Source organism: Xiphophorus maculatus, chromosome 19 (genome assembly GCF_002775205.1).
Source record: "Xiphophorus maculatus strain JP 163 A chromosome 19, X_maculatus-5.0-male, whole genome shotgun sequence".
Taxonomy (NCBI): Eukaryota; Metazoa; Chordata; class Actinopteri; order Cyprinodontiformes; family Poeciliidae; genus Xiphophorus; species Xiphophorus maculatus.
Genome location: NC_036461.1, coordinates 8,239,240 through 8,262,215, shown reverse-complemented (window position 1 = coordinate 8,262,215; position 22,976 = coordinate 8,239,240). Strand labels below are relative to the sequence as shown.

Here is a 22,976-nt window from a genome sequence, read left to right as displayed (position 1 = left end):
AAACGTATTGGATCTCATAAATGAAAATATATCTTTGCCAGTTATTGATAATTATAAGAAGAGTAACATCTCCCCCTAGCGGCCAACGGCATGTAAAGAAATTGTTAGTGCAATCTGAGACAAGAGAGGTCAAAGAAAGAGATCCAGAGTATCACATTGAACCAGAATGGTATCAAAGTGTCTTCCTTAATGTTTCGGTAACCTGGTAGGAAAAAGGTAGTCTTTGTTTATCGAGTGTGCTCCTCGAATGGTAACTAAACCAATTCATATGAAGGAATGCCCTGCAAGATATTTTTCGCCTTACAGTTTCTCGTCAAACATCATGACGTTCCCAACAACTATATGCTAAGTTTAACACCTACGAAGTCAATATAAGGGTGTATAAACATATATATTTCATGTCTGATGCAGATGTCTGATAATGTTCAACACTACAGGTTGGTTTCTAAAATAACCAAATAGGCAACAACAAAACAGAGCATAGCCATGAGAAGATTCATCTAGACCTCTGCATGTAACCAGTGAAATATGACAGAAATTATTCTTAGAGTTAAAATTAATGAGATTAACTATTAGCCTTGAGAGCAGATATATACATTTGAATTTACTTATATATTTTATTTAATCTAAGAGCTATATTTTAATCATTCTACTGGCGGTGATTGGCTGCTCTGCATAGTAAGAGAAGTTTGAACTTTTGGGTCTTAGGTTTAGGAGGCAAATTCACTCGTTTTGTTTGTCACCTGGATGGTTGACCGCCACCAGGACATGACTGACAGCGGAGGGAGGCAAGTGGCGGGACACGTCACGTGTGTGAGAGCGCGCACGAGTGTGGTGTGTGTGTGTGTGTGTGTGTGTGTGTGTGGAGAGAGGGGCCGGGCAGAAGAGGTATTCCGAGAGCTTATGTTTCCCTGGACGAGAAGCCGCTTTGGGCGGCTGCCCATATCAAGACACCGCCACTGGTGTATAAGCCAAGCCCGCATTGATGACGTCAGAATTGATTACCATCCTAGTCTATCACATCTCTGTGAATTATAGCTGCGAACCTAAACATCATTAAAATAATCGGTCTTCCCGGTTTGCATTGGAATCCGCGGCTCGCGAGGCAGGGCTCTGACGTTTACTACAAGACCCTTCATCAGCTTCAACGGGCGGATTTAAAGGGGCAGCGCCACTTTACGGCATCATGGCGGAATACAGTCGACCTAACACGCTCGGTCGGGCTCTGTCTCATCCGACTCTTATAGAAACAAACGATGTTTCTCCGTCTAACGTCCAGCTTCACCCAAGCCGAAGGAGAAAGTTGTCCAGCTGCAGCTCGGTGGAAAACCTCGACTTGGTGACTTCACCTTGCGGGAATGAGTCGCGGGTCCTGGTGATAAACACCGGGGGGACCATCGGGATGACGCTGCATGATAAAGGTATATGTGATGGACTGGGCTCCCAGTTACTTTTAACTTTACTTTTAAGTTTCGCAGTGTCTGTCTGAAGCCCACATCTGTAGCAAATAACTCAACATATACATAGGCGGGTCTGTCACATGTTGCTGGGAACATGATGCAAGGATTACGCTGTGCTTCATAACAACTTACACGTGGATCCTAAAATAGACACACGAGAAGGAACGCTTAAAATAAAAATTAATCGAAGTAAAAATTGACATTTGTAAATATATTTTCTACCTCAAACGAAAATAGTACGAAACGTATTTGTTTGTAATAAAGTTGTATTCATTTGGAGCAGTTATTTATTAGGGGTGAATTTTACGGTGAATTGAAGTTTGTAGACCTCAGAGAATGGTGGCACCTTTTTTCCAGGATACAGTTGGAACAACATCACCCTTCATAAATCAATAACCTCATGCTGACATGTATTGTGCAACATGCAGAGATGCAGAATAACATTCAAAGGTCCCTATAAACTCAGGCACCTATTTTCCCTGTTATTCATTATTGTTGGCCAAACTGCATGTGCTCCATCATTGTGAGGCTGGATAATTTAGGTTAGCCTTTAACTATAATATCTGATAGAAGAACAGAAAATTACTAAGCTATAAAAGTAAGCTTCAAAAGAAAATATATTTAGTTCTTGGGGGCCAGCATAATCTAGGCTTTTAAACAAGATGGAGAAATTGCAGCTAGTAATCTAGACTTGATTTGCATGATTTTATTTGACTTGAAAATGATGCATGATTTGCATTTGTAACGTACATTTGAAGTACTGTTTGAAATTATCTCAGACAGTACTTCAAATGGGTTTTGTACATGTGAAATTTACATCTTTCTTTGTCCCACAATACTTAAAAGAATTAATTTATGGCGATTTCTATGACTTAACCTCATAATTAAGGTTTATTTAAATTTGTTCTTTCAGTTTGTATTAAAACAAACACTTTAAAATTGGATTGTTTAAAACTCTACAGTGACCATTATCAAAACTATTCCAATGCATAAAGTGTGATAGTTGCCTTCTCACCACGCTTCTCTAACTTACCTCCATTCTGTTCTTTATGCAAATGTCACAGTTTGAGTTAACTATTTGCTCTAAATTGTTTATTTTGAACATGTAAAAACAAATTTTCAATAAACTAACTACTGTAAATATAATTGTATTATAAATAGATACATTTCCTGTTTTTAATTCAGTTTTACAAGTTAAATGTTATTGCCAAAATAAATAAAATATTGACTTCAACGACATTGTTAGTAATGCCAAATTTAATAAAATGCTGTTTATTTCTGTAACTCAAATTAACAAATGTCATTTCAGAGTACTTCAAATTCAATTACAAGCATTCTAAATCAATCATGGTAATCTATACATTGTAATCAATTTTAGTTTATTAAGCTAAAAGACAAAAATATTGAGGAAACCCTTTACTCATGACTCAAAGGGCAACAGTGGAAAGAAGCAACCCCGGTAAAAGCAAAGTTTTGTTGAATGTAAACTGAGACAACTAAAAAGGAGCAGATAGATGTAAAACAGCTCTGTGTGTTTCATTGTTTGAAAGGAGTGATATTTTACACCAGGACTTGCATAAAATCTATTAAAATCTTTCAGAAGCAGATATTAGGGGTGCACCGATTTATAGGCCAGCCAAGTTATGGGTGCCAATTTCCTTAATTTGATGGGCCCACTTTCCATTGATATCCATTTGACTTCGCTGGGATACGACAGATGCAGCAGGTTGATTCACTCTAAAAAGAAGTAAACGCATAGTTTGAACACATCCGAAACAGGCAATAAGCTACAGCAATTTGCTGGCCTCAGTGCGTTGGTTGTTGGTTGAAAAAATATTGGGATATGGATGAGGGCCTGTTGGAATTTGGTTCTCCATCAGTTGGTAGGGAGAAGGAAATAACAGTTGGATTTTAATAGGTTTTCTATAGATGCCTCACTCATTTGAATCAGGTGTTATTACTTTGGGGAAAAATGTACCTCATGTGTTCTAGTTAAGAAGTTGAAATTTCAACAGGGCTAAATGGCAGGTCGATTTAACATAAAATCAGTTTCATCACACTTACCGTAGCTTCTAGATATCTGAAATTGGTTCATGTTGTGTTATTAAAATTAAGATATTTCTAATTATAAGTTTATTACACATAATACCTATTTATGATAACTCTAATTACATTGTGACTGGCATAAATTGTGTCAGATATATGCCATAAATTTGCTTGGAAGCTTTAATTCAAGATATCTGTAATTTCAGTAATTAGACAAACTTTTATTTCAGATAAACAGTTAAATTATGACTAGTCATAAATTAAATAAAGCAAATAATGATTAGGTGAAACTAAATTAGATATGGTGCATTTTTATTTACATATGTCTCTGTTCCAGGTCTCCTGATTCAAATGATTGCATGATCTCCTCTGTAGCCATCAAATACTGCAGAAGCCTTTTATTCAACTATTCATTTATTTTAGGTGTTTAAAAGCAATGAGACACCTAAAACATTCAGGGCTGGGGTACTTGAGGACCAGATTGGAGAACCACTGGTATGCAGGAAATGCCTTCCTCTTTCTGCGTAGCAGCTGTTCAACAGTCACCATAGTTAATTGTTTACAAACTTTTGGGATATTAAAACTTTTAAGCCTTTTGCGTCCCAGATTTTTTACTATAGCTCAGCAAATAATGAATGTCCAAACTTGTCCCATATTAGCTCAACTTTAACACCATATAGCCCATAATTCACCAAAAACAAAAGCTGAATAAAGAAAATTAATTACGATGAAATACCTTTCTTTAGTTCTCAAGCTTTAAAATCAAGTTATTTGATAGATAGAACAATGCATACCATCTTGACTGGAAATGGTCTTATTTCCTGCATTGATCATATAATCCTGCAATAGGTGAAGACCACAGTAATCCCAAAAGTTTGTAAAAACTAAAAAACAGCCTAAAATTATTGATCCTAAAAATTTACGAACACAGTCTCGTTCAAGATGCCTTGTGATTCAAAGAGCGCTGTGCACAGTACTTTTAAGTTGGAGCCTATATGGCAGTGTTAATAAAATTGCTTTCAATTACGACAGGCTGTTTGGGCATAAAATCGGTTTTGTCTACCTATCCATAATTACATTAGATATCTAAAAATGCATTTGACTAATGTGGTGGAATATTTTATTGTTATGCATCACATTATAACATTAATGATCTGATGGTTATGCTGTGTTATGTCTTTATTTTAAGTGTTTATGAACTCTCACCAAATGAACCTGTTTGGGTTACACACACATGCACACACACAGGTTGGAAGAGTTTTTTCTGCAGCTGCAGCCAGATTGTCGCTCCACTGTTTTGGAGTTCTTGTCCTTGATATGAAAATGATGTGTTGACTCTGTCTGAGAGACCTTTCATTCAGAGTGTTTACTCTGACTTGTTTATTATTGATTGTCTTGTAAGACAATCAATAATATTTTGCGTAATAAAATCTATATTTTGCGTAATAAAATCCAAACCTACATGACCCTTCCTGAAAAAGTGCCTGCCTCCCAAAACCTAAAAACTGACAACCACTACAATCAAGAGTTTGTAATCAAAAGGAATTTTGGCTCACTCATCTTTGCAGAATTGTTATAATTTAGCCACAGTGGAGGGATTTCGAGCATGACTGGCCCTTTTAAGGTCCTGCAACAACATCTTAATAGGATTCAGGTCAGGACTTTGACTGGGCCACTCCAAAGTGTTAATTTTTTTTCAGCCATTCAGAGGTTGACTTGCTGGTGTGTTTTGAATCACTGTCCAGCTGTAGAACCTAAGTTTGTTTCAGCTTGAGGTCACGAACAGATGCCTGGACATTCTCCTGCAGGATTTTTTGGTAAATGGCAAAATTCACGGTTTATCAAAATAACTGAGATTTGACACATTCCCCTTTTTCAATTAATAGACTCAACAGTAGGATGATATTTCAAGTACCATCAATGAGAAGATACTCTGCTGTTTTTTTTGTATGTAAGCCTTGAGTGAAAATTATCAGGAGATTCTAAAATCTTAAAAAGGAGAAATGATGCCTCAGACCAATGAGTCTCCATGGCGACGGGGCATTGAGAAAGTTGGGGTTCCTGGACTGTTGAAGGAAGAGTACAGATAATTTGGGGAAGTATTTGTGTGTGTGTGTGTACTTTAAGAGGAAGCATCCCTATCATGTTTCATAAATAAATGTTATTTACTTATTCTTCATAATGAATAATCAGGAAGCTTTATTTTTTTCAGAGTAGTGCAGACAAAGAAAGTAATCATTTTAACAGTCATCAAGATTCTTTCTTTCTTGAAGTGTTTTATGAGGAAACAGTGAAGGACTGTCATTATCTATTGCAGTGTTATAGGGATATGAGACCCCAGAGTGGGGAAAGAAATGGTCCAAACAGACTAGTGTGTGATGCAATATGCACTTTGTATGACTGTTTTAAAATCTAGACACTTGGCATGGTCCTTAAGTTTAATAACAAATCACACAATTTTCTGCTTATTTTGGTCAGCATTTTATACAGATGACACAAAATAATGTTAAAATTTAATTAATTTAATTCAACATATTATGAAAGAAAAATCCCTTTATGTTATGGAAACACAGCCAATCATCTTCATATGATAAAAACCTCAGGTTTTTAAGAAAATGGCAGCTTATCAATTTGTTAGTTGAACAATAAGATCGATCAACTTTAGATTACCTGATTAATCGATAACCTGTATCCCTAGTATGATGTTTCTGAAATGCAGTGATGCTTTATGGCAGTTGTAATGAGACAAACACCTTCCAAAGTGTTCAGCTTTTGCCAGTCTTGAAAATCATCAAGAAGTGTTCTGGCAAAGTCATTTTTTTGGGATCTCAACATAAAGTGGGGAGGCGAAATCACTTTTCCGTTCACTGTTTGGATTTTTTTTCTCTCTCAAAAATAAACACCTTCATTTAAAAACTGCATTTTGTGGTTACTTGTGATGCTTTTCATTTATATTTCAATTGGTTTGATCTTGTGAAAGACTTAAGTGAGACAAACATAAAAATAAAAGGAAATTAGGAAGTCAGCAAACATTTTTCACACCATAATGTTCTCTGATTATCTTGCTCTTTCTGTGGTGTTTACTCTGGATGAAAGAGCCCAGCACTGCACAACTTTATATGTTGTCAAAATAAATTACACTGACTTGTGAAAATTAATATAAACTCCAGCATATTTCCTTGGGGGTGCCTACAAAGAAACCTGGGTGATGTAAATAGCTAAAAAAAGTCCTGTTAAGATTTAAAAAAAAAAAAAATTGTGTTCATGTAATTTCTTAGGTTTACCTCTAGGGTTCAGTAGAAGACTGTTATTGTGTTATTGACAATGGCAAATCCCTCTTTAAAAAAGTAGTACAAAGAATAAGTTACAACATTTATTATTTTTTTCTTTTACAGGTTATGCTCCTACAGCGAATGCCCTTGTGGAGAGTCTGCGCAAGCTGCCCATCCTACACGATGAATTTTATGCCCATCAAACCTGCCTGTATGAGTACTACAGATTGGAGAACACGCTGGTTCTGCCGTAAGTTCAACAACAGTTAGCATGTAGCCATAACTCATGCTCTTAAATATAAACTTTTGAAGGCCACTTTGTGTACTATAGCTGAATTTACAATAGAAACAACATAACTGTGTTTTATAGATTATTGTTAGTTTTATAAAAAAGTATTTGAATTTGAAAAAAGCTGAATAATGGACACATTTTCTAAATTGTTTTAATCTGAGCCAGGGAAAAACCCAGTGAGCATCTTGTAAGGTTGGTGCTATTGTTCTTCACTAGAAGAATTATCATCTACTGTATGCTTAATTTTCTTGTAAATTATTTTTGTTAATTCCATTAATTTGCTTTGTATGACACAGTTTAAAGATGATCTAATATTGTTGGATTTTTAACTAACATTTAGTTTATTCCTAAAATGTAGCAATTTTATATAATTTGCTCTTTTAACCTCCTTATTTCTTCTAGTTTTGACCCAAACTTAGAATTTTTTTTGTAGTAAACTGTTCCTCCAGCGCTCAGATTCCTTTTAATGACTCTAACCTGCATTTGTCACCTCAACAGAAAGCCAACGCCCCAGTCCGATCTCCAGTTCCCTCGGTGCTGTAAAACTGAAAGCATGACACTTGCTTGACAGTATTTTTGTTTCTCTGCCTATGGTGTGCTGACCAGAGAATGGTGTCAAATAAATGTTGGCTTGAATATTCTTAATGCCCTCCATTGAGCTAATGTGTGCTCGGTTTCAGCTGCCTTAAAGTGTGAACAATAATAACCTGGGCTGAGATAATCTAATGTTCTTTGGAGCATCAGTTTGTAAAAGCCGAACAACAATTTCCTGATCAGCATGTTTGATAGAGTTTGTCTTATTGTCCTGCCCACATGCAGCACATTAATGAGAATGGACTGAGCTCCAAGCTGATTAACAACTTTTTACAGTTTTTGCGTCCTGTCTGGAAGTTTATGAAGGTGCATCTCATTGAGTTAGAGTTTAATAAAAAAAAATGTAAAAAAAACTTTATTCAATAATTAGAATAGAATAGAATAGAATTCAACTTTATTGTCATTGCACTGTCACAAGTACAAGCAACGAGATGTAGTTTGCATCTATCCAGAAGTGCTCTATGAGATATAAATATTTATTTACAGATGTACAAGACTATGTATGTATAGACTATAAGGGGTTATAAGACTATAAGACCCAGAAAGTAATTTTATTTACACACAGTGATATATTTCAAGTCTTATTTTTGGTAAATTTCATGATGATTATTTTGATGTCTTACAAAATTTAAATATTACCATACATTGATTAAAAAATTAGTCATGTTATGGCCTAATAGCCAATGTGTTGAGTGTCAGAAACTGGCAGGTTCTTACAGTCTTTCATCCAAAGCTTATTGATAGAAAGTTTAGTTAAAGAAAAAGGTGTGGTAGAAATTTAAAATTTGTTTAATTATTGGGAGGACTGACAAGGATTAGACTGACTGGAGTGCCACACAGATATACTGTATATCCAAGATATAGTGACAACTGTCAGAGTCCTTGTGTTTCAAGCAGTGCTGAACAATTCTAAGTCTTAATGCATGAAATTAAAATAAGTAATTGCTTTTATGTCTCATTTTGTGTGAAAATAATCTATACAATACAGATAGGCCAAAAATTGGTACATTTAGGTTTAGATTTGCACTTCTTTCTTCAGACTGCAAGTAAAAATAATGCCATGAGTCAGTTCGGCAAAAGTTTTAATCTAAAAGTGGATGGAGAGAGCCAAAGATTATTGTGCACACAGAGACTTTCCAACGTCAGACTGTGAGGACATTACCTAAATTAATGAAAATATTAGTGAAACTGAAAACATGTAAAAAGCTGATCCGCCGATGATTTTAGTCAGGTAATTTTTTAATCAATTTGAAATCTAAACCTTCACTTGGTCTGAATAGTTTTGTTCTTAACAATACATTTTTTTTTAATCAAATGAATTAATAAAGTAACATTTTATTTGTGAGCCGGTATTAACTGTATTAATTAGATCTATGCAAACTTAGACCATCCTTATTCAACCCCCAACACAATTCATAAAAATGCACACACACAACACACACATTTATTATTCTTTAACTATTAGGCCTCCTAGCACGGGTATGCTAATGCGTAGCTTTGATGCACCTCAGGCCAGAAAGATGAATAATTTGGGATTTGAATAGTGTTTTCTTCTGCTACTTCAGCTCTCAGATTATCAACAACATATGTCACAGGGTTGTGTGTGGATGAGAGGCTAATTGGAAGAGTGTTAGTGAAGACCCCTGGTTGGATGGGCTGAGGCCCGCCTGCTCTTCCCCCTGCTGTTCCTTTCAGCTCCTATCTCCATGGGATAAGGCTGCCCATGATAATGTGGGGGTGGGAGACTGGGAGTCACACCCTGGTTTTTAAACAAAAAAAAAGAGATTAGCGGGGAAAACAAAAAAAAAAAGAGATTAGTGGGGAAATCTTTCAGTCACTCATGAGGCTGTCACGCTGTTCTACATGTGAGTGTTGCAGGTGGGGCTCTTTAGGTTGAAAGGTGACGTGAGACTCTCCAGCTTCATGAATGAGAAAACATATCTATCCCCTGTAATCATATATAAATGACCAAGAATGTACCATTAGCTGTGTCCCTTTAAACTTGTTGTTTTGCTGAAGTTAAATAAGTAGTGTAAACAAAACCTAGGCCTGAAAGTTCGAACCTTGCGTTCTCCATAACCCGCATGACAACACACCTTGATTTTCCACCTGCAGGATTCATTGTCTGTGTTTGAAACAGGTTTTGGCAGCTTTCTGTGGAGAAGGAAAGGCCCAGCTACAAAAACACTGTCTCTTCACCAACTCTTTTGTTTATTAGTAGCCATTTCTACTTCTTTAAACTTACTTTCTTTTGTTAATCAGAACTTAAATACAAAAAGAATCAGCATGAACATTAATAATAGTTTATCAACTCATATTTAAATATTTGCCTTAACACTGTGTTTATGTTTTGTGTTGTGAATGTGTTTGCACTAACTCCACTAACACTTGAGCTTATTGACTTGCTGAATATTAAATTTGTAAACTGTTTTTCTTCTAAGGCCGAGTAAATTAAATAAGAGGATAATCTACACGATCCTGGAGTACAGTCCTCTACTCGACTCCTCCAACATGACCACAGATGACTGGGGGCGCATTGGAAAAGACATTGAGGTACATTTAGAGGTTTATCTCGTCAAATTAGATTATCAACAAAATGTTGAAAATGAAAACTCATATTATATAAGGCACACGTGAAGTGATATATTTTAAGTGTTTATTTTTGTTCATTTATTGATTAACCTGCACTACAGCTAATGGAAACCCTAAATTATCTTTCTCAGCAAATTAGAATATTACATAAGCTCAATAAAAATACATTTTTAACAGAAGATCTGTTATTTTACTGCATAATATATGAACCTTTATTTGCTATAACAATTTGCCACATTGGTTGACAAGATTCTTGAGGATGTGGTTATCCCTGTGGGTTCTTCACCACACTTTTTTTTTATTAAGCTTTTCATTAATATGATTGGATATTATTAACACTGTATTTATAGCCAGCTCCTTTAGCAACAACCTTTAGTGACGTACCTTCCTTGTGTCAATAATTTTACTGTGAGTAGTAAATTTATATAATCATTTTTTCGAACCAATATGCTAAAATAAATCAACTTTTTGATGATAATTAAAATGTATTGTCTTCATTTTAGGGCAGTTTCTTTCTAGGTCATAATAGATAAAAGGATATAAAAATAAACATTGAATTTTAACTTCAACTCTCATTGTGTGCTCTGTCTTAATTTTTTTGACCCCAGAAAAACTATGAAAACTTTGATGGGTTTGTGATTCTTCATGGCACAGACACTATGGCTTACACAGCCTCTGCTTTGTCCTTCATGTGTGAGCATTTGGGAAAACCAATCGTTCTCACCGGCTCTCAGGTAAAACCTGTCTTCAAGAGTTTAACCAACCAGTTTATGAAACATGGCTGCTAAATTTGACGTGTTTACTTTCTGTATTTAGGTGCCGATCTATGAGTTGAGGAATGATGGCAGAGACAACTTGCTGGGAGCGCTGCTGATCGCCGGCCAGTTTGTCATTCCTGAGGTTTGAAAAGCCTCTATAGTTTTAAATTATTTGATAACTTAGCTTTATTTCTGAACCAAATATGAGGATTCGCAGTGACTCAATGTTTTAGTATTTTCCGTTACTGAATTAATGTCTAAATTAATTAAATGTACAATGTGATTTGCAGAGAGAATACATCACGTACCTCAGAGATGGGTGTGGAAGGAATGTTTTCTAATGACCGGGAGTGTTTCGCAATAGTTAATAGAACAGGGAAAGCACCTGACTCTGTTCATCGTACGCTCTGCAGAAGATTAGCAGGAATGATACCTTGTCAGGGCCGAGCGTTTCAAACTGAGCAGCTTTTTTCATTTAATCTAAACACTTTAAAACACTTAGTGTAAAGAATATACCATCGAATCTACTTAGAAATTATCCAGCATATGTGAACCAGAATTTTACATCAGGTGATTTTTTTTTAGTTTTTGAGTAGCTTTATGTGGTGGAAGTCTGCATGATCAACCATATTTGCTCCCATTTTACAAATCATACTCATTTGTATTCACCCACACTACCATGCTGCCAGCCTGCCACAACCATGTTTCACCAATGGCATTCACAAGGTTTTGTGAAGTTAGTTTTTGTCACTTTTAGTTTTGGATGTAGACCAAAAAGTTCAGTTTTAGTCTCATGGAACCAGAGGAAATTTTTCTGCAGTCAGGATTTCTTCTGGCATTTTTCAATAAAAGCCACATTTGTGTACGACTCATCGATTCCCTGGTGACAGACTGTTCCACCTGAGCTGTGAATCTCTTGGCTTCTTTCTTAATTATTACTCTTCTGCCTGTCAGTTTAAGTTGGCAGCTGTCTCATTGCAGGTTTGCAGTTGTGCCAGACACTGGATTTTATTTCAATGTATCAGGTTAAAAGAAGCCACATCAGATTTCTCAGACTTTCCTGTCAAAACGTTTGAAACCCACGCATTTCTTTCATAACTTGACTATGATGTACTACGTTGTCTTGATTTGTCACATTAAATCTCAACAAAAAGTGCAGAAGTTTGTGGTTGTAGCAAAATGAAAAGAAAAATGACCTTTGAATACTTTAGCAAGGTTCTGTGTTTCTGGTATTTATTTCCTCCAATGGTCTACTTTCTGACATTTGTCTAAAAATGCAAGTAAGTCATCAAAAAAAAGTAAGACAGAAAATGTAGAAACTGATTCGATCTGCAACAAATTTTGGTCATGAACTAGATCTCTTCTCTTTCAGGTTTGCTTGTATTTCTACAACAAGCTCTACAGAGGAAATCGTGTTACTAAGGTGGACGCCGGCAGTTTCAATGCGTTCACTTCTCCCAATTTGCCTCCTTTAGCAACCGCTGAAGTGGATTTTAAAAGTTAGTTATAGATAAAATTCTTCTGCATACTGAAGATGTGTAATTTTTTCTGTGGCTGAAGCAATTTAATTATTTTTGTTTTAGTTAACTGGGATACGGTGTGGAGGGCAAACACCACAGCAAAGTTTCAAGTCAGAACGGAGCTGAACAGGAACGTGGGTCTGCTCAGGTTGTTCCCAGGAATCACTGCATCAACAGTAAGAAAATTAGATTTCTGTCTTACTGGTGGGACCGTGGTGGCGATTCTCACTGCTATGTAAGAATCCTCTCTTCCTCTCTTTTGACTAAAATTCGTCAATTAATACAACTTTATGTTTTTTTTTACCCATTTTTTTACCAGGTTCAATTTGGACTTTTGTCATAAATCTAAACTCTAACAATAACATTAACAGAGTTACAAGAGTTTGGCAAAAAAAGCAATGCCTGCTCAAAATTAAGTTTGATTAAAATTGAATTGATTCACACATAAAATGCAAATGTTTTCCAAATAAAGGTAAAGCCCTCTTTTTGTCAAACTGCAATAAAATAGAGTTACTTTTATGTAATTACCTTTCCGTTGTTACTTTATCTGCTCTTGTAAACTGCAGTGCGGGTTCTGGCCAGAAAAAGATGAGAGAAAGTTATGGCCCATGTCCAATCACCCTGTAAGGAGGGAGGAATGCCGCTGATACCGTCCAATTTAGCTGAGCTTCCCCCTGCAGAACCTGCGGGAACGGTTCTCCTTTACTGTCTCAATCTGCTCCCTCTACCCAGCTCTGCTATCAAGGCTTTCTTACCACGTTTAAAGTCCTTTATGAGGCACCGTTTTGATTAGTCTCCAGGCGACTTCTGCCTATTCACCATCCCTGCTGTATGGAAGCGTGTTTTGAGATCTGTGTCAGACGTTTCTTGTCAAACTACTAATTATACTCAAAAATACTGACTGAACCCCGAACTTTAAATGTCACCTTCCCCTCACACTGCTATTTGCCAAGTGACTTTATTCTCACTAATGGCTTCAGATTAATTGCTCTCCTTTCTGCCGTTGAAGTCATCTGCTGTTCTAGTCGTATGCCACGGTTAATGATGTGCTATAGGGCCTCCGAGTGCCTGCCAGCCAACCGGTGATTGAGATACTGGTTTTAGAGAAGGCACCAGATGGGCTTTTAGTAGAGGGAATGGTCCTGTGCATAAGAGTAAAAAGCACTGCAGGAAAAATAACACGGAATACTAATTTCTCAATTTGATGCTATGCAGTTGATGCGGTCGTAAATGCGGGCTGTTTTCAACTCGAGCCGGCTCACATCTGTCTCCAGGTCAGGGCTTTCCTGCAGCCGCCCATGCAGGGCGTCGTCCTGGAAACCTATGGCAGTGGTAACGCACCCGATAACCGCCCCGATCTTCTGGAGGAGTTGAGTAAGGCCACCGACGCTGGTGTCATCATGGTTAACTGCACCCAGTGTCTGAGGGGGACAGTCTCAGCCTCTTACGCCACTGGAAGGGTACGGGAGTTTATTTAATGATAATTACAACAATATGCACTTGCAATATAATTGTTTAATATTGATGTGACTTGCTCATGTTTTTATTTTTATTTTTATGTGAGTGTGGTATTCATATCACTGTAAAACTAGCATATTGGTCTTTAAAATTTCTAACAATCATCTACTGCTGTGGAAGTCCAGCTTCACATATACAAATTCAAAGATATATTGCTTTGAATTCATTATGTATTAAAAAAAATTCATATTTCCTGTGCTACAGTCTTTCATTAAAAACAAATATTTATGTCTCGTTAAACAGACACATGTAACTGATGACCTACTCATCATAAATTTCCTTTAAGAAATTAGAATTTTATTTCATGCATGTCGTTCCACATCTGTTTAAGTGATTACATACATAAACACAGATTAACTTTTCATCCAAGAAGTTTTTTTTTTTTGCAAGTGATTATTATACAATCTGCTCTGCAAGTGACTGGTTCATCTGACTTTTCAGGTATTGATGGATGCCGGTCTGTTAGCTGGAGGTGACATGACCCCTGAGGCTGCCTTGTCAAAACTGTCCTATGTTCTGGCTAAGAAAGAGCTCACTCTAGATGCTCAGAAAAAGGTTATTTGCTCAAAAGGCGTCATTTTCTTTGGCGTTGATGTGAACCTTTCAAAGAAGGAATGTCATAAAAGTAAAAACTATTTTGTCCTCACGTCCAGATGATGGCTCAAAACCTGCGAGGTGAGATGAGTGCCGACCTCGAAGGAGCCAAACTGTGCTTGAGCGACAGCAGGTTCATCCAGGTCATTGCCAAGTCTCTGAGCGTTAGCTGCAAAGAGGTAAGCAGACAGACACCCACGCACGTGTTTCAACCCCCACAACAGCTAAACAGGATTTTCAGCAAACCAGTTGATAACAGGACAATCAGGTCCTAAGTTCTTACACTTGTCTTTGTGATCGTTTTTTCATTTAGATTCTCAGGAAAGCTCAGTGGGGCTTGTGTCCTTCCAGTTTTCCGTTCAAGGCTTAATGTCACATTAAAACATTGACATGTTACATGAAATAAATACTGTCTGTTGGAATTGTTATCAAACTGTAGAAAAGTCTGTGCAGCTCTTGATATATTTCTGGAGGAAGGATGAAAGTATTAATACCTCATGAACTTTTTTCATGTATCATCCTGTTAAAACCACAAAGTGTTTGATTGGGATGTTATATGGTAACCGAACACAAAGTGGTGCATAGTTGTGAAGTGGAAGACAAAACGTTTAAGGTTCTCCTTTCAATTGGACAACAACCCTAAGCATAAAAAATTAAAACTATGTACCATTTCCCTTCCACTTTGCTGTTATAGACTAATTTGTGCCGGTCTGTTTAAGAAAATCTCAATAAAATACATTTTGGATTGTAGTAATGATGAAAGTTTTTCACAGCATTTTGTAGTATTTGATGCAAAACAAATAAAGGTGAGGATAGAAATGATTAAACAATCCAATGCAGTCTTTTGGGGCAATAAGTTGGATGACTTTGACTGCATGCCACTGCCCCACATGCCCGAAAAACAAACAAACAAAAACATTTGCAAAGATCAATTTGTGATTTTTTTAAGGGACTACTTCATGATACTAGAGATGTAAAGTCATAAATTTTTATTGATAAAAGTTGTAAAACCCCCCCCCAAAAAAACACTACTTCTAGCTTTTGGGACTTTGTCATTGGCAGTGTTTAAAATTATTACAATTTACAAACTTTGGAAAGAGGATTTTATCAAGTTCCCTGAAAGACATATTTTTTGATCTCTTACATTTCCTGACATCCAAAAGGAACTGGAAGCCATCCGTGATGCACTGACTCCTTCGCTGGCATGTGCTGCTGCTAAAATTGGGGACACAGAAGCTTTAGTAGCTCTTAAGGAAATGGTAAGCAGCCATTCCCTCTCATTGTGTCATATAAACAAAACTGTTTGATACACTCTCACTCTATAACCTATACAAGCTATAACCTTGTGCCTTAGCAGAGAGGTTCTGACCTTTCTTATCTTCTCATGTTTGAGTAGCAGGGTCAGTGTCCACAGTTAAAACTCTCACTGATAATTTGCCAAAAAAAATCAATGTTACTCTTTTGAGAAAATTGGATGTCCAAGTTCACACAAAGCCAAATAGAATTTGGAAACATACATGTAGGTGTTTTTGTAGCTTTGGTACCAGCTACACTTTTCTGTTAATTCAGCCAAATATTCTGTTGATATAGTTTGTCATCTGTAGAACAATTTATATGCCTGTTGTGACATCATATAAGGTATAGGACAACTAAGAAGATATCAAGAAAGGCCTAAATAAGAGTTTGCTAACTCTTATTTAACATGAGTTTAAATGTGGTGGGTAATTCTGAAAGCTAAGAGAGTGTGCACACTTATGCAATCACATCATACTTGTTTTTTTGTAATTTTCCCATGTGAAAATTTTCAGCTTGTTTTCAGTTTACAGTTTACACGTTTGCTAAGGAAAGTCAAACCTCTTGCAACTCAAATAGACCCTTAGTCCGTCATGATCTGTGTCGAAATCTGTCAAAAGAAAACAGATTTTAAATCAGAACTAAATACACTGCTGGATAGCATCTTTAAAGCCACTATTTGAAGTTTCAACATATTACATTTCTGAAAATACAGAGGACTGCTAAACTGATGTTTTCTGTCATATTGCTTAATCTGCATGTAAACGTGATAATTTATTTAGAACGTTATCCATTTTGCTCATAATAAAGACCAGTCTGTGTAACTGTTGGGTATTTATTTGATTTGGACATTTATGACAGAGACATCAACACACCCCGCACCTGTTTTTACTGTTTTAAACAGCCAACCTGCAGGGCTGATTTTCCTGTGTTTCAGGGCAGCGACTTACGTCTGGGCGACTTTGACGGACGCACACCTCTGCATGTTGCTGCTTGTGAGGGTCACCTCAGACTTGTGCAATACCTGCTCAACCAGGGAGCCTCTGTCCATGCCAAAGATCGCTATGGAGACACACCCCTATGCAATGCCGTCCGCTTCAGGTAAAGCCGCATCGAGCGCTGATGTGTTTGTTTTTAATCTGCTCATTAAGGTTATGAAGTTGCAGATGTATAAACCCCCCCTCTTGGCCATTAGCAACAATTGTCATTCCTCTCAGACCTCAAAGTGTTTTCCTGAAAACATGTTGTTAATAGCTGCTATAGCGGAGATTTCATTAAACGAGCTGCTGAGAGGCAGGGAATTTGGTTCTGCCTAAATGAGGAGAAGGGAAAAGCGTCTGTATTAGTGGGGGCGGGGGGAATCAGAGGAGAGACTCATAATGGAGTTTAGAGGCCAACAATAATTACAAACTAATTAGGCTAATTGTCATCTGACAGTTTAGAGAGTGTTTATTTTTACACGTGCTTTCTTTTCCCTCTGAAATCTTTTTGTACGTCTGCCGGTGAAAACCACGCTTCATGTTTCCATGTTGGAGCGATGATTAAGCCTGAGGAGGGAGACGGTGTGTGTCACAGCTATACCATGTTGCTCTTGTCTTACTTTAACGGTTGGCACTGCAAGCGTAGACTTGTTTCCTTTGTGATACTGGAGTGATGCATCGGGCCACAGGGACCTGTCGTTACTGAACACGTCCTAAAGAATGCTGCCCGGCTTCTGTCAGCAGATTCCTACCTTAATGGATTCAATGAAACAACTGCAAACAGCCCAACAGAACTGAGATTTGGAGGTGCTGTCTGTATCGCTGATGTATTTGCCACAGAACTTTCACACCACAGCCTGACGTCCATATAAGGGAAAGCTAAGAGTTGAACTGACTGAAAGTTTGAAGAACAAATGTGGGGAGTGCCTTAATAACCAGTATTACCAGCTTGCTCCCAGTTTCACTGATGAAAGATACTAGTTTGTTTCTTCTTTTAGTCTCCTTTGTCGTTCCAGGAGTTTCTGTGGTTCTTATATCACACAATCTATAGAATTAACAAGTTGCTTTTAGTTATGTTGCCCTGTTGTCTTTAACAATGTTTTTTATGGACATTGGTGCACAAAGGGAAACAGTTGTAGATATTAGGACTAACTTGCTGTGTCTTGTCACAGTGACTGTCCCTGCAGGTGACTCTTGTGTGGGTGGCTCAACGTGGGGGATAAGGAACCTGTCTTAACATGTCAGACAACAACTACAACCACCACACTAACTCTTAGAACGGCACAATAACATCAGTGTGAATTCTTAAATGCTGCAGCGCAATATTTGCTTGAAGGAAGTCCAAGTCTAAATATTGCTCAACTGTGAAATGATTTAACGTTACACAAGCACAAAAGTGTTTGATTGTCTCTAAGTGGGTGGTTAATTTATAGATTCTTATGAACAAATAAAAATAATTTGATAAAAAATTAATTCTGTGATTTTGAACTGACCACAAAAAGGCCGTTATGGTTTTTGAGACTTTATTTGAACCCTTAATGATTTAATGTTTTGTATTTTATCTAAATGTTGCCTAAATAAAATGTGATTCTGACAAAAAAAGAAGTGCAACATGTTTCCAAATTCAGTTATAAAAACTACTGTTGTAACTCGTATTATTCAGGTTTCTTCAAAAAGTTGTTATACACGCTGGTAGTTGTGGGCAGCAAGGATCCACTTCAACAGTCAGTAATACACTGAATTTGAAGAAGCCTCTGACTGAGGACATTCTGGTTGTATGAAGCTAAAATACTAGCTAAATTCAATGCCTAGAAAAAAATAGACAAGCAGAAACTTTAGATAAAAAGCATTTTTTGACACACTGACATGCATATGACATATTACAAACATGTTTCAGGGTTGGACATGAAAGAAATCTAAGAGGAACTTTTTTTGTCCAAAACTATTAAAGAAAGAGGCAAAAGCCTATGACGGAGTACATAGTACCTGATCATTGTAGATCATTGTAGATCATTGACGAGTAAAATTCCACCAAAAAAATATTAATTTTGATATTCATTTCAAATGTTTACAAGAAAAACGTGGCTAGCCTTTGCTGTCGTAAATTTGTGAGGAAGAAAATGTGAATTTTCCATTACTAAAGGCATAGTGTTATGATATTAAGACTGGTGTATTCTCCGACATTGTGAAGTCAGAAACTCAAGATATTTCCTGAGATTATAGGGTCAGACATTTGCGACACAAAGTGACAGAGGTCCACTAACACTGAGTTAGAAAAATGTAGGGTATGCACATCTAGATATTTTCCAAAATGTTAGTGGGACATTCTTTTACTGAACCAGAATGACACGTACCTTGTGCAGACTCGCCATAAAAATCTCAAACACGATCCGGAATAAACACCTGAGGAAGAAACTGCAACATGTTGCATTGAATCTGCACCTCTGAGATGTTGGAGAATATACTAGATTCAATACATTTCTGCATTAAATTATTAAATATACACATCTTTTTTTTCTTGGAAATATGTGAAATATCAATTTAGTTATTTTTTTCAATCTGTGTCCGATTTCTTTTTCTTTTATCTATAATAATTAATATACTCCATCTCAGGTATGTTTTTAAAGTCTCACATTGAATGAAACAGCAAATGAGCTGAGCAGAAGTTAAACGTTTTTGAAAACTTTAACTTAAGGCATGAAGGCATGAAGTGTTGTCTTTGTTGCCACTAAAGCAAAAAAGCATAGATCTTGCCTTCAATTTTTTCCCCATACACTCCAGCATATTGTTTTAAACGCTTTTGGTAAATTCATATTACAAGTTGGTTAATGTTTTGTAATGTTGGTTAAAAATCTGTTTATAGGAACTTATAACTTATATTCCAGTGAAGTGATACCATTTTTAATGAGCTGATATTAAAATTATATAATAGCTTTATAAAATCTCTTTATTGTGCAGCATCACATTAAACTGTGAATTACAGGGAAAGTGTGAATTAAATGAGATTCTGTGTTTTTGTCTTATTTAGGCACAAGGAAGTGGTGAGGCTGCTGAAGAAGACCGGAGCCCACTTCTCGAGAGAGCAGCTAGAGGAAGCAGGAAGTGAGCTGTGCAGGTCAGACCAACCAGAAAGACGTTTCAGGACTTTACCCACACTGAACCGTTCATGCTGACCCATCCTGCATAGCTGACAGGTCCAACCAGTTGCCCAAGTGTTTCACATGCATTAAGAATGTGACTTAGTTGCATAGTTGTGGACCCAATCTGCATCTCCAAAGCGCACAATGCAGACCGGGCTCTGTTATTTATCTACACGTGATACTCAACTGGTTTTGTCAGGACCTATTTTGTATGAGCGCACTTTTCGTGTTTTATCAGTTAAGGCGAAACAAAAGCATCTGCTAATCTGTTGATATGTTCCTCTGATGTGTTGACTCAGTTTCAGGAAACTCTCTTTCTTCACCCTCGGTTCTTTAAATTTTTGATTTTGCTTTCTTAAAAACGTTACGTTTTGTTTGCGTGTGTGTGTGTCAGCCTCGCGGCCAATGGTGATAAAGAGGGCCTTGATATCTGGAGAATCGCCGGGGCAGATCTGACCAGACCAGGCTACGACGGGAAGATGGCCATTGAAGTGGTGGGTTTCAGGGAGACTTGGTCTGCTGTGATAACGCTCGTCAGTTCAGAAAGTCTAATAAATCCCTCTTCTTCTGTCTCAGGCTGAAGCTGCAGGCAGTAAGGACGTGGTGGAGTTTTTAAACTCGTACATAAACAGCAAAACCATGGTAAATGGTTTTCCCATCCTCCTTTAGACTCGTCCAAACCCTGACATGAACCTAAATTAAATCAAACCAACTCCTTAATTCTGCCTATTAATTGCTTGTCTTGTTCATTTCAGCCCATATTTGATGAACTAAATGAATATGATGAATATAATATTGATGATGAGGAGGAGGTAAATGACATGTGGTGAACTTCCCAGTTTGTTGGTCCTTTCCCACAGCGAGCATGGCCTGAGTTCCCCTTCATTCAGGGTGCTTTTTTTGCTGATCCTGTCATTAAAACGCCCGTCCAGATCATCATAGTGACACCAGGTCAAATGATCTGACTCACATTTCAAGAGAAGGAATAAGAGAGGGAAGGAAAACCTTATTGTTCCAGAAACCCCTAAAACATTTTATATTTGCCCCTGTTACAGTTTTATTTTGAATTAGCATGCAGTATCAACACAAAGTAGCACATGGCTGTAATGTGCTGGGAAAGAGATTTTCTACAACTAAAAGCTGAAAAGTGTGGCATGCATTTGCATTTAGTAAACCTGAGTCTGTAGAAAACCACTTTTTAAGTCTTTTGGTGCGTGTTTCAACCACTTTGGCCATTTAGAAACTGAAATTTCTACTTGATTGAATCTGTAAAGATCAGTTTTCAAGTCCTACCAGATTCGGAGCTGACCTGCTTTCCTGTCCCTTCTGAAGAAAATTATCACAATAGCATGATGTGTCTTTTTCCCCTGCCACTTTTCCATAAAGGCCAGATTTGTGTAAATTATTAGTCATAATTTTTTAGCTAAAGTTATTAAGAACTTTTGATGACAGACCAAAGAGCCACTTGAGTCTCTGCAGGTTGCAGACCAATAACCAAGCAAAAATGCTTTTTATCAGGAATCGGTGTCTTAAAAGTAAAGACTTGTAGCTTTTTCTCTAAATTATCAGAATAAATAAACACTTGTTTCTTTTAACCAAAACAATGCATTCATGCATTCATTCTAATTATGTTTGAGCGCTTGTTGGCAAACCCTCGTAGAATCCTGCTCACACTAATCTTACATGTGTGTCAGTGTGTTTGTGGAAATCCTGAATCACTTGTCATCCCTTCTAGTGCTTAGTATTAATCCTTCCTTTTTTCTAATCCTTTACTTTGTCAGAACGGTGCACCGATCGAGTTCACTGCCAAGCCAGCGTTGTTGTGAGCCGACTCTACCTCTGTTCCTGTAAAGTTGTCCTCTACATCCTGTCCATCTTTGTGTTTGCTGTTTGATCTCTTAAATATGAGCACATATCACTTCATCCATCCAAATGTGTTTATATCACCTCAAATGTATCACACTCTGCTGCCTCGAAAAGGAAGTACTACATATATGTACTGTAAGTGTTTGTTGTATATCATGTTACAATGCTGAATGTTCAAATTTGTTACTTTTCTGCTCAAAATAACCCTTAAATTAGAGAACTGAAGTGAGTCTCATTGTGAAATAATGTTACCTGCTTGTGAAGCTAAGTATTTTTAATGTTTCCAATGAGAGTGTAAAATCACTGATTTTATTTTTGTAGTTCTTTTATTAGTGAAATTGTAGACAATATAATGTGGGATTATGAAAGCAATATTTTATTGAATGTTGTCCACATCAGCCAAAGAGCCTCGCAGCTCCCAAATGCAGCTTATTTTTCCTTGCTTCCTGCTGCTCTACAGGTGTAAAAGAAAAAACAAGCTGCAGTTACTCCTCAGACTCATCCAGCCTGTTTCTAGGCTAATTGTCGAACTGGAAGCGTCGCATATCTCGCACCCTGAACCGGAAAGGGGAAGTCCAGACTATTGTGTGAAGCAGATTAAGAGGAAAACCAGTTTCTGTGTTACTTCATGACTTTGTTTAATGTTCTCAGCAATAAAATTATTGTATCTATGGCTTTTCACATCATCCAGTGCTGCTCTAGTTTTTTAGATTTTTTTTGTATGCACTTCTATTTTTTCACTCATTTTAATGGTCTGGAACATTCTCTCTCACCTCGTTGAATGACATAAGCATTGTAATGAGTTTTATCTGATAGTAATTTGTTACCTTGTGGGAAGAACAGCAGGAATAAAGCCTTTGATGTAAAGAAATACCTTGTGTGCTTGCTGATGTCTTTCACACACTCGGATGAAACAAAATATGTTGATCCTGTTCAAATATTCCTTTGTCTTGACATGACGGCCACAAGTTGTGTTTTTTCTCTGTTTTTTGTAATGTTGCTTCTAAAATATTGCAGATATAAAAATATATTCCCTATTTACTAGAGCAAA

General features: G+C 37.0%; 1 protein-coding gene across 4 annotated transcripts; it reads left to right on the top strand.

The window, feature by feature from the left end:
- The first annotated feature begins 896 nt into the window (after positions 1–896).
- Positions 897–22,798, top strand: aspg (asparaginase). Of its 4 annotated transcripts, none has more exons than XM_014476220.2 (18): positions 897–1,421; positions 6,902–7,028; positions 7,569–7,604; positions 10,106–10,217; positions 10,865–10,990; positions 11,073–11,156; positions 12,387–12,513; positions 12,598–12,710; positions 13,809–13,994; positions 14,494–14,607; positions 14,706–14,825; positions 15,810–15,905; positions 16,877–17,040; positions 19,948–20,034; positions 20,454–20,553; positions 20,636–20,701; positions 20,815–20,871; positions 21,841–22,798. In XM_014476220.2, the coding sequence occupies exons 1-18, from the start codon at positions 1,187–1,189 to the stop codon at positions 21,883–21,885; spliced, it is 1,995 nt and encodes a 664-aa protein (XP_014331706.1). In that variant the 5' UTR covers positions 897–1,186; the 3' UTR covers positions 21,886–22,798. The 4 variants fall into 4 exon arrangements, with proteins under 4 accessions (XP_014331706.1, XP_023208686.1, XP_023208687.1 ...); XM_023352918.1 differs by lacking the exon at positions 7,569–7,604 and adding an exon at positions 7,236–7,262; XM_023352919.1 differs by lacking the exon at positions 7,569–7,604 and having other exon boundaries at positions 898–1,421.
- Positions 22,799–22,976: the final 178 nt, after the last annotated feature.

Coding starts and splice junctions, on each gene's coding strand:
- aspg (XM_014476220.2), top strand. CDS start 1,187: ATGGCGGAATACAGTCGACCTAACACGCTCGGTCGGGCTCTGTCTCAT. Junction 7,029..7,568: donor GAGAACACGCTGGTTCTGCC/GTAAGTTCAACA, acceptor TCACCTCAACAG/AAAGCCAACGCCCCAGTCCG. Junction 14,608..14,705: donor CTCTAGATGCTCAGAAAAAG/GTTATTTGCTCA, acceptor CCTCACGTCCAG/ATGATGGCTCAAAACCTGCG.